We start from the raw sequence: 18718 nt of genomic DNA, 5'->3' as shown, positions 1-18718 counted from the left end.
CTCTATAGATAATAACGTTCCGTATGAGAGATTCCGTTTCGTGAAATATGTATTTACGTAGTAGGATTATGTAGTCTGAAAACAAAAAAATAATCCTCCATTTTATGCGCGAATTCCATTAATTAAATTAAAAATGAACGATTTGCAGCCAGATTAATATAATATATGTAATAATTAATTTCATGCAAAAATTTTAAATTTTCAACTTGTAGAAAAGTTCAAACTTCGAACTTTTACATGTGAATGCGCCTTTACGTCTTCATTTATGATTTTGCAAGACCATTGCGGCGAAAAGAAAATCTCAAATATTTAACGTCGTAATTAAATTAATCTACTTTGTTTGCTCAAAAGAATAATCTGCGAAGATATACAGATATATTTAAGTATCATCCGTCGCACGAGAACTCCATAGTCTTCGTTCGATTCAATTTGGCCAATTCTTTCCACTTTTTCCGCTTTTCTTTGGATTTTCCTCTCGTCGCCGTCTCTATTGTCTCGACTAAATAAAATACGAATATTTGAATGTCTCTTTTGACAGTCCCTTTCTTCTTCTTCGATATATATAGTATAATATAACATAAAAAAGTCTTTAAAAGATCTCGTTTTTGGTCTCCGCAGTGTAGAGGCACATATTTCAAACTCGGTGAATAGAACTGACAGGCATAAAACTTTTTCGTATTTTATATTTTAAGTGACCGATAATAAAATTAGATTGGTGCGTGGGAGATCCGTGACCATTAAATTTTAATGAAAATGTCTAAAACATCCCCAATTTTAATAGAAAGACGTGATGTTTAACAATAATCTGAAATTAATTCTTAAGCCCACAAGAGAGATTTTCGTACTTAGAATAGAATATCAGTATTGAGTTTTATGTAATATTAAATTTGTACCGCAAATTTTTTACTTAACTTAATTTCAACAATTGTGAAAAACTTTAGAAGAAACTAATGAAATTGAAAAATTCCTGAATCTATGTACATACATACATACATATGCACATTTATTTATTTGAAAGATTAAGACTTATAGAAAAAGTAATCCCCATATATTTATCGTCACTTAAATCCACTTTATCAGTTGTGATAAATATTCTCAAAAGAGGGAAAGTTTCGCTTAATTATTTTAAAACACCTGAAGTGAGACGAAGAGGCTCGTTTGCATCCATTACGCGAGCACGGTAATGGATACAAATGGGATTTTTCATTTTTGGCGGAATAACAGTTTTTTTCAACCCCATTTTTTTTCTTCCGCCTCGACAATTAAGGGGTTATTTTGATGTAGCGTTTGTTTATTTGACCTCAACCCTAATCCGCGTTCGTGAATTAATCGGATAATTCACTATGGGATATATCGAAATACATACATATAATACACTATATAAGGAACCCTTTAACCCTTCGATACCTCCGTGTGCAAATAAACAATTGTGTTTTTCCAGACATTATATTGAATTTCAAATGTCAAACGGAACTTAAACATCAATGCAAAAAGAAGGATATCATCAAACCCTATCTATTACAAATGATAGCTCTTTAAGTTTCTGGCCTAATAATGAAAAACCAATATTTATCATCGAAATTGGTTTTATTGTAAAGTTTGACAATTTTTAGCATAAACGTTGTCAGAACACTTTCTTACAATTACATATTCTTTTGTTTCCTGGGACGTGAAAAATTCATAGCTGTCAAAAAATGGATTTAACACGTGAACATTTTCGTGCGATTATTTTTCATAACTTTCGACGTCGACTATCAAAACAAGAGTGCATCGATGAACTTAGTTATTTATATGGTGATAAAGCACCATCCTACAGCACTGTGACAAATTGATATAACGAATTCAATCGTGGGCGTAGTTCACTCCAGGATAAATTTCGTGAAGGTCGTCCAAAATCAGCTGTTACTCCAGAAAATATTAATGCTCTGCGCGAACTAATAATTCAAGATCGTCATGTGACATACCGGGAGATTCAGGCATCCTTGAACATTAGTATGACATGAAACCAATTAAAAAGATATTACATGATCATTTGGCTGTAAAAAAGATTTTATCGCGTTCAGAAAGAGGCTCGTGTCGATTGGTGCAAGGAAATGTTGATACAATCACGGTGCATCAAATTCTGTGTATAACATCTGCACAGGTGACGAATCATGGACCTATGCATATGAGCCCGAAACAAAACAGCAGTCCACCGTATGGGCTTCCAAGATGAATCAAACCCAACAAAAGTTGTTCGCGCACGAAGTACTTCGAAGCAAATGTTCGGAAAAACTGGACATGTCGCAACCGTACCATTGGTGGAACGTAGAAAGGTCAATTCTGAATGGTACACAACCATTTGTTTGCCAGAAGTCTGTGGAGAAATAAGGAAAACCAACGGCCAAAGACGAATCATTCTCCATCATGACAATGCGAGCTCTCACACATCAGCTCAAACAACCGCCTATTTGAGCACTTAACACATCGAATTGATGGGTCATCCACCGAACAGCCCTGATTTGGCACCCAATGACTTATTTTTATTCCCGCACATCAAAAATAAATTACGTGGTCAACGATTTTCGACGCCCGAAGAAGCGCTTGATGCGTTCAAAACGCTTGTTTTGGAGGTACTTCAATCGGATTGGAAAAAGTGCTTCGAACATTGGTTCCAACGCACGCAAATGTGTATTTAATCTTCATGGATAATATTTCGAAAAACAACAAAACCAATTTCGATTATAAATTTTTGTTTTTTCATTATTAGGCCAGAAACTTAAAGAGCAACCCTCGTAGCATTGGAGTAAACTAGCAATAGTTGCCACTGTCGAACGTGATACCTAATCTCAACCTGAATTTATTATACGATACAAATTATTATGCAACGCGGATCCGAATATTTCAAAATATATTAAAAATCAATATTTACATTATTTAGATTTATATACATATGTACATACATATTATTGTATAAAGAAGTAGCTGAACCCGGCATGCGTTGCAACGCCACAATAACGCATGCAAAGTATTGCTCATATGTAAGAGTAAAATCAAATTTTATTGCGTAATATTATTTATGTGGCATCCGATGGAAAATTTGAGTGTATGCATACTATGATTAAACAATCAAATACAGATAATCCTAAATTGAATCTTCATTCTAATTCAAATATTTTTACTTAGCCGTTGAAGTAAATTTATTTTAATATATACAAATTTCAACCTAAGTAGAGCTCAGTAATTTTGTGAATTATAATATAGAACACGATTGAAATTCTTGCTGTAAAATTCTACCGAATACGATTTGTTTTATTATTAAAACGATATCATTTACCTTCGAGCAAAAGCAGACACATATACATACATACCTACATATGTGTAAGAGATTTGGAGTTCATCGCAAGTTATAAGTCTTAACTAACCAATCTCGAAACAGATTAAAACTTATCCAAATAATATAGATGTATATTCATATTTAGAAATTTCGATAGTACAACTTTTTATCATGGTGAAAGGCAACGTTCGATATAATCCGACCCGTGGGTTTGCCAAAGCCTACGACATACGATATTACATATACATACATATGTACATATGAACAACTACATAAATTTATATTACAGTAGTTGTTTTACCCGGCTTCGCTCAGTATTTATAATATAAACAGCCTAAACATGGCGAATCTAATAGCAAATATTCATTTGTTTTTTTATTAAGTTTATTTGAATCGAAAAAAAAAATCGACTCGTCATAGAAATTTTGACTTGTTTACTATTTCCGACCAAAGTTACTTATAAACATAAATATTTACAAAGTCTCTTTCCAAATTATATATTAGATAATACATATGCAACTACTTAAATGAATTAAAAATTGATTAAAAATGATGTTCATGATTTTGAAGACCTTTCTCGTAATTGCGGAGATTTACACAAAGCCAATCCGTAAACCTGTACTTCTTTGTATGGTAAGAAGAATTGTGCAATATAGATATTTAAAAACTGATTGAATTAAAAATAATAACTCAACAAAATCTTTTTTTTTATTATTAATTATAACATGCTGTTAAAATACAACGTATGCTGTATTTTAGCAGCATGTTGAGATATGCAGAAATGATATTCGATGAATAAAAGGGTGGGCACTGTTGCGTGAACGAACGTCGCATGTACGAAACTGTTAATCAACGTTTTGTACAACATTTTACTGTACATGCATACATGTATACATACACACTGTTATATACAATACATATACATATACGCTATATATAATACGTAAGTATGTATATAACGATGATGTATTCGACATTGAATACTTTTAATTATTCGACTTGGTCATAAAAGTAAATGGAAATATCCAACTCGGACAAAACAAAATTAAGTGAGAAAATTTTACAAATTAACATGTAAGTATATATGTATATGTATGTACATATACATACATACGTACATATGTACATTAAATTAACATTACTGGAATGTTAAACCAGATGTGTACATCTTTTAAATGTGAAAACTATACTTATACGTAGGATATTTTTTTATTTATTTATTTATTTAATAGTTTTGGACCATTGTGGCATTACAGGAAGAACCTAATGCGCCACAATGGCCTACATTTGAAAAAGATATAAAAACATGATATAAAAACAAGTAAACTGTAAATAAAGGAAAAAAGCAAAAGCAGAAAACATGGTAAAATAAAATAATTAAAAAAAAGTAACAAAAGGAAAATAATACATCATTCAGAGAGAAACAAAATAACAAAATTAAAAATAAAATCCATAAATCCCATTCTTTGTTTACACTGAACAAAATTAAAATAGTATATAAAAATATACAAAGGAGAAAGAAAAAGTAAAATAAAATAAAACAAAATATAAATAAAAATAAAATCACAGCGAGGCCCAAATGGAAGAGAGTAGATTAAGATTCCACTCATTCATCACATTCAAATTAAGAAAGTAATGATGAGCGCAGGTTACCAGATAAATATGTTAAAATAATATCCGATAATCTACGCTCCCCAAGGTGGAAAATATCACATTCAGGGACAGCAGCAACGATTTCATTGAGAAGTCGAATAGCTCTTGGAATAGGAGCCATTCGAAAAAGAACTGTGCGAGCAGCAGGTACAACCATCAAATGATGATGTCTACCACGCACATAATTATTAGGGACATAAAGTCCCAACTGTTCCAGCAACAACGGGCATGACGTATTACCACGCAATAGCTGGAGAACGAAACGAATTAACGAGAAGTTTCTCCGAATTTCAAGGGAATTATACCCAAGCATGCCCAAAAGGAAAGGAGTAGGATAGAGATATGGGTAGTACCCATACTCTTTCTTATAAAGAAAACGAAGAAATGTTTTTTGCACTTTTTCTATAATAAGAGAGTAGTTTGCTTCATGCGGATTCCACACAATTGCATTATACTCTAGCTTACTTCTAACAAGCGAGTTGAAAAGCAAGCGAGAAGACAAGGGGTTGGAGAATAATCTAGCATATCTCAAGACAAATCCAAGTCGACGAAAGGAAACGTCAGCGATTGTCTTGATGTGGTTGTGAAAGGTGAATTGAGGATCAAAAGTGATACCCAAGTCGACCATTGATTCCACGCGCTTCAACAATACGGATCCAATGGAATATCCGTGACAATAGAGCGAATTCGCACGTCCATAACTCATAATGGCACATTTACTAGTATTCAGTTCAAGCCCTAAACAGGAACTGAACTCTAAAACAGCGTTAATATCAGCTTGAAGGAGAGAGGCTTGCCTCTCATCCTTAACAGCAAAGAATAGTTTAACGTCGTCTGCAAACAAGAGACATGAAGCATTGCGTAGTACTTTATAAATCTTCATCATTGTCTCTGTCATAAAGAAATAACGTTCGTTTTTCCGCTATACATACATATGTATGTACGTACATTTTTAAGAATGTAGAAACACCAAATATACATACATAGTAAACCCCAATCCAACTAAAGTCAAATAATTTTAAAACATAAAATTGTGCGATTAATAATAATCTTTGGTATGGTATTTGTGAAGAAAAGAAAAGTAAAAAGAAAATTCTATACATATATTACGTATCAAGTGTGTACATACATATGTATGTGTCTACATACATAACACACAATATTATATAAATGTTGGTTTGTAAATTTAGAGGTTTCCTGTTGATATATTGTTTACGAGTTGCACTTGCATTGTCTTGGCTCAGGTATGAGTACATATATACATACATACATCTAATGTGTTATAGTATATGTATAGTCATAGGTATACATACACCTGTGTGGGATTTATAGTCGGTATTATGTCGTGTGCGGGGGAAATATCGCGAATTTTCCCCCTGCACGGTTTTAGCTACCTGAAAATTTTGAAACGCACCCTACCGCGAAGAATTACGACCGAACAAAGGCGTATCAGTTTTTCTTAACAACGACCGAGACGTTAATTGGATAGCGACAATCGTATAAAATTGCCACATAAAAAAAGAAAGCTTTTACTTATTTTTTCTTCCGTTCATACTTTTAATCGAAATCGTAAATTTATCGTGTGTCTTGATCTATCGCATTGTATGAATATGTAATTCAATATATGAACTCTTATCAATCGAATTCAGATTATACAAGGTTTAACCTCTATACGTTTTAACAAGCCTCATTGAGTATATGTACCGTGGAATCTTCTTCTACATAATATAGCGTCTCTCGATTTCGAGCGTTTTTACAATTTGCCCTCAAATAAATTATTCTAAAAAGGGTAATTCTCATAGAAGATTTCCGTTTCCTTTCTGAGAGGTACGGAAATTAATGAACAGAAGGAACACTGAAAAAAAAGGTGATGGCAATCTCTGTGGAGTAACATAGATAGATATTTGATATAACATACATAGATATTTGATATAACATACATAGATATTTGATTATACATTGATATAACATTACATACATTGATATAACACACATAGATATACATATAACATACATATATGTTTGCTCAAATTCCATCTGTTATATATTCTGATGAAGTACACTCGTATCACATAAAATAATCTTGAAAATATACAAACTCTGTCAGAATTTTAAGGGAAAAAACCAAAACGTATGTAGGTATCGAAAATTTTTATCATTTATTTTTAATTCTTTCAGGATTTTAATGTGTGAATCAAATGTATTTGCTGCATAAAAATGTATTTATTGTACAAACCCGTAAAGAATGCAAATTTCAATAGGAGCCAACAAAAATAAATAATAACGAATGTATGAACATAATAAGTAAATTTTGTGTTTTTTTTTATTTCATTTTTGTTCGTCTGAAAAAATTTCAGATGACTAATGGTATTAGAATTTTCAATCCACTTCTAAGAAAAAACATATGTATGTACATATGTATAATATATTTAGTAATTTGAATCTGTAGACATAATAGAAAAACTCGATGCTTTTTAATATAATATAATAAAAAACTCATTTTTTCACGAAAGAGCGATGAAAATTGATCCGTTCAACCCTATTTGTAATCGCATAAAGAGTAAATGTATTATTGGAAAAGTGTGGGGTGATTGTAGAAAGGATATTTATAGTGCAATTGTGCGCTGTTATCACGTTTTTCTCGAAAATGAGAAAAACGTGTTGGTAACATTTCGAATTCTATTCTACTACGTCGAAGAAATTTTCTCGTAGTAGACATTTTTCCTCGGTTTTTTGACGAAATAAATTTCATTCGAGACTAAATGAATATTTTTGATGCAATTTTTATTCGTACACACCATCATAAAAAACAAAAATTATTATTTCATACAAGAAGCTAGAAGATATTTTGCGAAAAGTACGAGTAAAAATGTATGTCTCTTTAAAAAAGATAACGATGCAAAAAAAAATATTTTCACAACATAACAAAACAAGTTCAATAATCTTTGAACGACATAAAATATATACATACATAATACTTTAATGGCTATTTATTTTCAGTTATTGATAAGATGATTTTAGATAAGGTTTTTTTGTTAATTTAGTCACTTTCATTTCGAACGGAAAGGGTTTTTATCGAGCTCAGAAAAAGGGTAAGAATGCTTAAACTAACCCAAAACGACTCGCAATTTTTTGTTCAAACAACACTGCTCCAATCAGCGAGTATATGCAAATTAAATTATACGGCCACTTCTCATTTTGGGCGCTCAAAATATTCACATAATATAAATAATGGATATAAATAGTTTTGTTTTTATTTTCGTGCAAATTGGCAAGGCACCTCGTTTGTGCACAAATATCTCGGCAGCAAAATAAATATGTTTAATACACACGAACACATTTTTCTTATTATCTTTCAATTTCGCTAGTGAATAATAAAATGGAACTGCTTTGCTTTTGAATGTATTTATTCGAGATTTTTTTTATTTTCGGGATAGCATATTTTTTATTATTTTGATCCATCGAATCCGAGAGTGTGATGACGTTGTCGTCGAAATTACGAACGGGGAATTCCCACTTGTCAAACTCGGCTCCGAAACGTTCGCACATATCTTGATATAAATCAGGGCTTCTCAATGAAATACAACTAAAAAAAAAATCGGATGTGACCAACCCATGACTTCATCTATGTATTTGAGGAATATAAGAAGGTCACAAAACAAAATTCGATATTGAACCGTACAGACACATTCACACATAACGGCAGCATTATGAAATACTAATAGCTATGACAGCATTTTCGATACAAATTGAGTGCAAATGTATGGAAACTTGCACAAGACAATAGTTCTACTTCCGGTTGTCGGATTTTGTACAATTTTTTTTTATTACTTAAAATCACTATCAGTATTATACACTTTAAATATCAAGAAAATAAAAATAATTTAAAAGGTCAAAATAAAATAATGAAATATTGTTTTAAAAAAAATAGTACTTCCGGTTTACAAATTCTGACCAAACCTTATCAGCTCTAAGTTATAGAGACATAGATAATACAAATATAAATTTTCAGAATAGTGGCCACAACATTTTTGACATTTTTAAGAGGAAAAAATCACACTTCTGGTTTATTAAATTTAGTGATTTTTTTTTATTTTCATCACATTGATACAATAATTATACTTGAGTTTTTTCGTGTAGAGCACACATGTCTAAGGGGTCGAAAAAAAAAGTGGAAGAAAAATCGAACAAGAGTGAACTGCTACTTCCGGTTGACGGATGCTTACCATATTTTATATATAATTTGGTATTAAGCTTAGACTGATAGATATGAAATTTCAGTTCAATAAACTAAAAGGTTTCTGAGATAAACATAATAAACCTCGATTCTCTAGAGTAAAAGTACTACTTTCGGTTCAGATAAAAATATTACGTTATAAAATTTATAATTTGTATTACATTTAAAAAAAAATTCAGTCCGATTTGGTTAGTGGTTTGGGAGACAATTGAATTCAAAAACTTACAAAAAAGGACACCTATAAGAGGAGGTACCATTTCCAATCAACTTATGTTAAAAAAAATTTACGTCGTGTCGATAAAAATTTCAGTTACCAATACTAAGTTTCAGTTCCATGAGACTAACGGTGTTCAAAAAATCCCCAAAATACACAGACACACAAATATTTTTCTAGATCATTAAAACGTGATCAGTGATCGATTCTGAGTTCCAATCAGTCAAATCTCGAGTTAAAATTTTCGCATGATCACAAAACTTCATCTATTGTTACTGAGATAAAGTAAAAAAGGTTGTACATATAATATACTCATTACTAATTAAAAATATATGTATGTAATTTCAAACGGCACATCACTGAAATCCATCATTTATGTAACACGAAATTATTATTAAATCTACCATTATGTACGTATATAGTACATATGTACATATATATACCATGTACATACATCCATATGTAGTATTGAAAGAGCCAATGATAGTTGATTGCGGTCAATAATTTAATCTTGTTCTCACATGAACGCTCTAACATCCAATTCCCTTATCTAATATATAATTTCGAAAGAGACTTTGTAAGTACATATGTATGTATATAATGTTGGTTGGTAACATTGAAAAAAAATCAAAGTTTCTATGACGACGATTCGATACGGTTTCGATTCGATATATATATTATTTCGATTCAAATAAAAACAAATGAATATTTACTATTAGATTCGCCATGTTTAAGCTGTTTATATTACAAATATCGAGCGAAGCCGGGTAAAACAACTAGTCTAATATATAATTTCGAAAGAGACTTTGTATGTATGTATGTAAATTTTAGTTCGTAGAATCCGTGACGTTAAATTTAATAAAAAAACAAATGAATATTTACTATTAGATTCGCCATGTTTAAGCTGTTTATATTACAAATACCGAGCGAAGCCGGGTAAAACAACTAGTCTAATATATAATTTCGAAAAAGACTTTGTATGTATGTACATATGTAAGTTTTAGTTCGTAGAATCCGCGATGTTAAATTTAATAAAAAAAACAAATGAATATTCAAATAAATTTAATAAAATGTTTACTATTAGATTAGCCATGTTTGCGGTTTATATTACAAATACCCAGCGAAGCCGGGTAAAACCACAAGTGACTTATAAAATACGAGCCAAAATTAGTTAAAACCATCAAATTTTCATAATGTTTCATTAATACTTGATAAAATGTTTAATTTCTATTCCATTTTAAATAATTTCCAAGCATTTCTGTTGGGAACGCATAGTTTAAAGTACACAGTAAGGACACCGTGCCGAGTTTGAGCCAAAACTTTTTTACTGTCTCCGCAACCCCGATTGTAGCAACAAAAACTTGACACCGGAGCAACGGGCTTGAAATTAGGCATAGGTGGAGAGAACGAACGGAAAGGGGAGGGGGGGAGGGTGGGATAAATTTCTGCGCCTCACAGTTTGAGAGGCAACACGTTGCCGACGGACGCGACGGCGGCAAAACGTGCGGAAAGCGCGTCCTCAGTTCGTGGGTCTCTCTATCGATCTGGTGGCAGGTTGCGCGCGCAAACCGCTCCGCCACTTGTCACCGCGCTCGTGCAGATGCTGCTCTGCTGTTGCTACACATGACAATTACTGGCAACACTACTGCCCCCATTTCCTACCCCCCCGCCCCCCCTTTTTATCTCGCATCGTCAGCTTGGGTGACCACGTCAACCGTGTCCCGACCGATCATCGCAAATTCGCACCGATCTAAAGGCGAAATGTCAAAGTTTCTTGTGGAGTATAACCCCATTAAATAATTGTTACACTACACTAGTCGCGGTACGGCGTTGGTTTCGGAAGATTGTCCACTGCTATTCGGGCGACTGAAGAGTAGACAAGTGACGTTTTTTTTAGAAAGTAGAATTGTGCAATGAGTTAAAGATAAGAAACTTACCAAGTAGTTAAGAGGATTCAACGATATAAAATAAATTCAAATTTTCAGAAATTCCGTTAGAGAGCTGTCATTAAATCAATGATAATATTTAGATACATGAATCAAAAAGTCATTACTAATGCAATGCTTACACCATTAAAGCCAACAATTATTCATAAAGATTTGAAAATTTGGCTAAAGATAGAAATTTAATGAAGGCTTAGAGGAAGAAAGGACGGACTGTTTGGTATCGTTTAACGCTTTGCTTTTCATAATGTGAATATGTAATGATAAAAAAACGAATTTAACACTAGCCACCAAAAGAAACTTCAGAATATTCCTTCTTAACCACGAATCTTCGCATGCATAATAGCACATAAATCAAATAATGCAATTTTTACGCTAGCAGTCGGTAGTTGTGAATGTATGTATGTAAATATGTACATACGTATGTACATAAAATGTGCGCAAATCTCGACTGGAATTCAGAATGCGCTTTAAGCGCTGCATAAAATCACCACTCTCCTTTTTAGAGCAAAATTTTTCCAGTTATATTCAATTTGTGACCGATCGTAAAAATTCATTTCAGCAACCGGAAACGGAACGAATCGATTTTAGACGAATGCAACGTCCTCGCTGCTGCACACACAAATAGGAAAATTCACCGCACTATTAAAATTGGAAGGTTTTCGCAAACCTTTCAAAAATTCTTAATGTACATAATACTTTATGTGTAGTTGTACATTGAGATTTGTGGAATGAAAAATTTACTATTCCTTTTTGAAAGACTTTATATGTCGTTTCCTAAGGTTTACTATTTTTATATGGCAGCTCGAATAAAGAATGAATGGAAAATATTCCCCTATGCCACATACTTGCGTACATATTATATGCGCATACATATGTCTAGACATGGTTGAATAAGGATAAAAATGTGTTTTAGTTTTATAGAGTAATTACTTTGCTTTAGATGTACATAAATACTTAAGCTAATTAGATTTTCTACATCAAGCCACACAAGTAACCACTCAATTTTGATTCATCTACACTAGTAGACAGAAATTGCAGTAATCCTTTTTCTCCGGAGTCCAAACTCCGTTAATGATGGAAATATCCTGTAATAAAATTTGTCAGAAATGTCAAATTTCCTAGAAATAAATATAAAGAGTTATTGAAATTGAATCGATAAAATAATTTTCTATTTCCCAGGATTGATTTTCTGACGATTTCGGAAATCAAAAGAATGAAATATGGCAAATTTCCGAGAATCACTTCCGAGGATATTCGTCAATATAAAATCACTTGTCGGATAAAGATTGACCTATCAAAATATTTTGATTGACATTATTTAACATTTTATTTTAAATTTTCTGTATTTTTTATTTATACCGTAGTATATTTTAATTACCCTTGGATTTTGATTTATAAGAATATGAGCCCTTATATTTTAAAGTGGCATAAGTACATTTTTCTTCATTTCGAGAAATATTTCGCAAAACATTAAATATAATATTTTGCGTTTAACAATATTTAAAAAAAATACTGGTGGCTTGTAATACATTTATTCTGCTTTATCGAGATTCTGAACATATCGAATTAAAATAAGTGATAACAATTTGTGAATTAAGTCAAACAGAAATAGTGTTTTTCGAACTGAAAATTGGACTTCCGTCACTTTCAAATATAACGGCTCATATGTTGATTTTTTAAATGTATAAATATGTAATATTTTCCTGTCCAATAATATGGGTAATACGACATGTAACATATTTTATATGAAAGAAATTGTGTCAAACTTGAAAAGACACGTGAGAAATTAGACGAAACGCGTTTCTCCGAAAAAAACCTCCAGACAACGATTACTTATATACTTGTGATATTTTCTCTGATTGATTAATGAACCTGTCATTTCATTTATAATAAATAAATAAACTTCCATTGGAAAAGAAAGGAGAAAAATTTTCGGCTATTTTGCTGAAGCTCGTCAATCATCGTTCCAAGATTGGAGTTACTCAATGAGAAGTTTCTGCGAAATTTATTACTAGTTACAACGATTTTTCCACTTGATATCGTCGTAACTTACGCACATGCCGGTGATGCGTGGAATATCGTCTATCTATACGTGAACATATATGTATGTACACGAGAAAATAGAATAAATAAATGGTCGGCTAATATGTAAACACATGCACAAAACCTCAGGCCAATTAAATCGAACGCCTCCGCAGGGATTCGAGACTCGGCAATAAATCGGTGGTTTCCAATCGACGACCGAGAGAAATTTTCACTTTGAGAAACCCTTTATAGCCCTCGACTTAAGCCTGGAAACGTTTGATTCAATTTCGCGAAAGCGCACGCTGCGGAGACGATAAAAGCTTGTATCCGCCCCTTTGTTTACGATGTCACTTTTTACGTATTTTCATACTTTTTAAATTCGATGCTATTTCCTTTTTACGATATCCATAAATCTGCGGTTTCGTTCTTAAAGGGTTAGCATCAAACTTTATGCGAACTGAATTTTCTATTAATGTTTAGTTTAAGTTTTCAAAATATTATCGGAAAATACACACAAAAACCCAAAGTAGCCTTATCATCCAAAAAAAGATTTTCCATTTTAGTATCGTTTATATATTTTCTATTAAAAAGGAAAAATAGAAAAATACTAAATATACATATGTATATCTGTATACATATATATGTATATAGCCAGCAGTATGGCTTATCGGTAGTGTATATATTTAGCGCCAAGTGATCAGTGGTTTCGATCCGCTATACTGCTGGTTAGATTTCGGGGTTTTCTGGCTCCAAATCGATCGTTTCTTATCAGAGTTTGTCAATTTTATCTGATCATTGTTAGAACGGTTCCTTAAAATTGGCAAAAACAATCATCTTTCCTGTTGTCACAAATCTTCTATTTATTGTATGTACAATTTGTAAAAATTTATGTACAAAATTTAAATCCAGATGTCTCAATGGATTAATTCTGTAATTGATTAATTAATTGTTCTTCAACTTCTGAAAATACAGTGATTTATGTAATAATAAAATACTGCATTATTTGTAATTAATTGTCCAGGAAGGCGCATTGGGGTTTTCCTGTCAAGCCTTCCTGGTATATATCTATGTAAAAATAAAAATAAAATAAAATAAATAATATATGTATCTATGTATATACATAAAAATGAATGTTTGTCAATATATTTGTACAATATATGTATGTATGTATGTATGTTTGGGGAGTCCATTATTACTTTTATCGCTAAATCAACAAAACATATTCGTTGCCTTTTAAAACACTCCTCTCCTAAAAATTTTATCTTCTGGCAACACTGGTCCGACTAAGTGCTTCATCCAGCAGAATAAGTTTATATATATATATCGGATTTACAAGGAAAATTTAGTAAATCCATCAGATTAAGATTCCGATGATGATATTCCATTATCGACCTGATTAATTAAGCTGCGCTGAACTGGTTGAGTAGCTATGGAGCAACGCTCGTGGTTGATTTTATCAATTATAAATTTCAAGCACGGATGTTTTATATACCTTTATTGGTGTTATGATTGTGTGACTGGCCACAATGACACGTTAGAGCAGGTCTGGGCAAACCGCGGCCCGCCAAGTATTTTGGTGCGGCCCGCAAAAATCAAAAAAAGTTTACTTTTTTCTGATCTAAAAAAATTTTTGTTGATTTGTTGAATGTTGTCGTTTCTGACATAAGATACAATTCGAATTTGGGCCAAACTAGACTACAAACTTTAATGAGCAATTATCATCAATATTAGAATCGATCACATGGTACTCGATAACTCTCGACGAAAGTAATGATCGAAAAGATACTGCACAGTTATTAATTTTCATACGCGGATGTAACTCTAAATTTGAAATTATTGAAGAGCTTTTCTCATTGGAATTACATAAAGATCAAATTTTATCCAGGATAAAATTGTCCTGATTACAATTTAATTATGATTCGTTGTATTATATGTACATCAACAAGTATTGTACAAAAACGTGCTAAAAGTTGAACATGTAACATCTTGTATTATTAAACTTGTAAATTTAATACGATCGAGTGACTTGAAACACAGACAATTCATTGCTTTTCTTCAAGATATTGAATCTGAGTTCACAGATATTATTTATCATAATCATATTCGATGGCTTAGCCTAGGAAAAATACTTCAGCGAGTATGGGATACAAAAGAAGAAATTGTTCTATTTTTAAAAATGAAAAATATTATCGACTTTCCCGAATTAACTGATAATGACTGACTGTGTGATTTTGCATTTCTTTGGACATCGTGAAACATTTAAATACTTTCAACACAGTGTTCCAAGGGGAAAATTTATATGTCCATGATATGGTGAAAAGTTTGAATGGATTTAAATTAAAACTACGACTGTTTCTTCACCATTTATTTATTAAACGGGTAGACCACTTTTCAACCATGAAATTGCTGAAGATAACAGAAAATAAATTTGAAGAATATGGTGAAAATTTGTGACTTCCGAAAAATTGAGATAGGCTTGGCAATTATACGAGATCAATTGCAATACATATTGATAGCTTATCGACGGAGATATAAATTAAGATTATATATTTACAGTGGGATGCTGATTTAAGGGAATTACACTGTCATGAAGAAATTTGAAAAATTTTACAACGCCCTAATACGGAAAAATTCGACAAAAAAAAGAGATTTTGCTCAAGAAATGCTGGTGGTTTTTTGATCAACCTATAAATTCTTTACAATCAAGCATCACAGATGAAAATTTACAAGCATTTTTAAGAATTTCAACTACAAAATTCTCCTGCAATTAAAAAAAACTGTTTAAGATGTAAAACAGTTTCATTCGTCAAATTAAATATTTTTTTTGTATGAAATTTAAAAAAAATGATGTTTTAATTCCTTTCGCGGTAATGAATAATTTATATCTAAAAATAGTATTTTACTTGCGGCCCGCTGCTCATTTTTAATTTCTAATGTAGCCCTTCATCCAAAAAGTTTTCACAGGCCTGCGTTAGAGTATTCTGTAATGTCACTGTGGCTAATATGTCAAAAATAAAATATCTTAGTAGATAATAAATAATGCTATTAGCGTTTGGTTAAATATATTTATTACAAAAAAAGTAGTTTATTTTTGAGATTGAAAAATTCAGTAATTCCCCGGTAAACCGGCAATCGGTATAAAATTTATCGGATTACCAGTAAATGAAAATTACGGTAAATTGGACTCCATAATATGTATGTACATATGTATGTAAATGGTAGATAGAGTAATACCCAACGTTGCGGATTTATTTATCCAACAAGCAAATTAGGGCAACCGAATTCGGTATATTATCTCACGGTACCGTAATTTAAACTAGCCTAGTTTTTAAAGGAGCCCTTTTGAACATTTTTCCAATTTACATTCACCGAGTTATAGTTATGTACATATATGTATATCGAAAAATAGAAAGCTTTTTTTTTACGTTGGACGGACCCAATCTTCTGTTACCCACACCTTGGTCATTTCTAGCAGCAAAGTTTCGCTAGTTTATAGCACACTTGAATTAGAGATAACGCGCTTATTTATTATCTTTATCCTCCCCTATTGTATTAAAATTGAAAACTAAGAATTACTATCGAAATAAACGAATCGTGCGTAATGAGCGAAACCCATGGGGGATTTGGGCACATTATCGCCTCCATTTCGGATCCCTTACTAAGTCGTCGCCGAGTTAAATATTAGTCCGGAACAAAAGGAGAAACTCTGGTTTAAATCCTCGCCGTTAATTCATTTGAAGTGCGAGTGGGAGTGAGAGAGAGCTTTATGCGGAACCGTACGAATCAATTCGGCAAATGGAGCGATTGTTGGGTATTTTACGACGCCGATATAATTATTAAAGCGATTTCTTCGCACGGTTTTCATTTCCGGTTATTTATTTCGTATAAATATACATGTATTAATATACGCTTGCAATATTACAATATCCTATTTCGAATTAGCCGCAGGACATTTTTTATGGGCCGTTTGGGATTCGGAAGCTCAATATGCTGTGTTTCAGCTGTTCCGCACCATTTTATCGCGTATCATTTTATTGCAAGTGCTCGTTCTCGATCCGTATAATAACAAAATTAAACGGCGCACACACTAAGGCAACAAGTGTCAACTTAATGAAAAAGGTTTCCCGAAGCTTGGTACTCGCGGTCAAGTTATCTCGAGCGACTCGACGTCCTGTTCAATTTCAGTCACCCCACTTGACAGTAATGATGATTTGAGCGAAACATCTTCCACGTAATACACTTGCTCATTTGACGACTCGTAATAAGAAAGTCCAAAAATAATAAGAAGAAATACTCACATTGCAGATGTCTCGTCCAGAAAAGTTAGCCAGCCACTTCTGTAAAAATAAATTTAAATTATTATTATTACATACATTTTAAATTTATTTATATTATTAATTCATTATGCAAAATCTCTGTCTGTGAAAACAGACAGAGTTTATTGAAGTTACATCGTTTAAATGTTGCCCAGTAAGCGTATTATTGCTACTACATATAGTAGATATGCAATGCGAACCTCTATAGACTGGCGCACATGTGCAGAGAACGCGGGTTCGACTATTCATATTCTATGAATATATATGTACATATGTACATCTTTAAACGAGACTTTACTCCTTACACATACATATGTATGCATAGAATTATAAGTAAGAAGAAGCGAGAAGCGCTTTCAATTCAATCAATCGTAGGTATCGGTCTTTTATATATGTACATATATGTATATACAGTGGCGGACTGGGACTGAAATCAGTGCATGCCAGGAGTCAAAGGGGGCCCCACCCAGGGTTAAAAAAATTTGTTCCCCCCCCCCCCATATAACAAAATTTTCTTCTTTCCATCACGCTAAAAATCAAGGGCAAAAAATAAATAAAATTTTCAAAAATGGGAATAAACAAATTTAGGTACAAGAAAAATGGCAAAAGCAAAATAGATCCATAAATTACATTGTATATTTCGTTTTAATTCTTTTTTGTCCTAGGTAAATAGAATGCATCATAAAAGAATGCGGCATAAAAGCGGCTTTTACTTTCGGTAGAAAACAATCAGGGACGTCATTTCAGCTTTTTCTTGGGGGGGGGGGGGGGGGCAGGCAAAGATTGGTCAAATTGAATTTTTTTTCAAAAAATCTTTTTTATATCGGAATAAAAATGGAAAATATACAATATGAAAAAAATAAGCTTATTTTTGAAAAAATATATATAAAAATATCTTATGTAAAAAGCTAAAAAAGCGAAAATTTTTTTCCAAAAATTTTCACATGGTCGCAAAATGGTTAACAAAAGTCGACCATCAAAATGTATCACTATATCAAAAAATTTACAAAC

The 18718-nt window shown here is 32.2% G+C and overlaps 1 protein-coding gene across 1 annotated transcript in view; it reads right to left on the bottom strand.

Annotated features, from left to right (window-relative positions):
• The window catches only part of LOC143910802 (uncharacterized), a 79987-nt gene that overhangs the window by 37004 nt on the left and 24265 nt on the right, over positions 1–18718 (bottom strand). The window contains exon 3 of the mRNA XM_077429398.1: positions 17690–17728. Coding sequence (XP_077285524.1) covers positions 17690–17728 — 39 coding nt within the window. The remainder of the gene's footprint in view (positions 1–17689; positions 17729–18718) is intronic.

This window comes from Arctopsyche grandis, chromosome 4 (assembly GCF_051622035.1).
Source record: "Arctopsyche grandis isolate Sample6627 chromosome 4, ASM5162203v2, whole genome shotgun sequence".
Lineage (NCBI taxonomy): Eukaryota > Metazoa > Arthropoda > Insecta > Trichoptera > Hydropsychidae > Arctopsyche > Arctopsyche grandis.
Note: the sequence above shows the minus strand (reverse complement) of the source record. Positions and strands in the feature narration are given on the sequence as shown.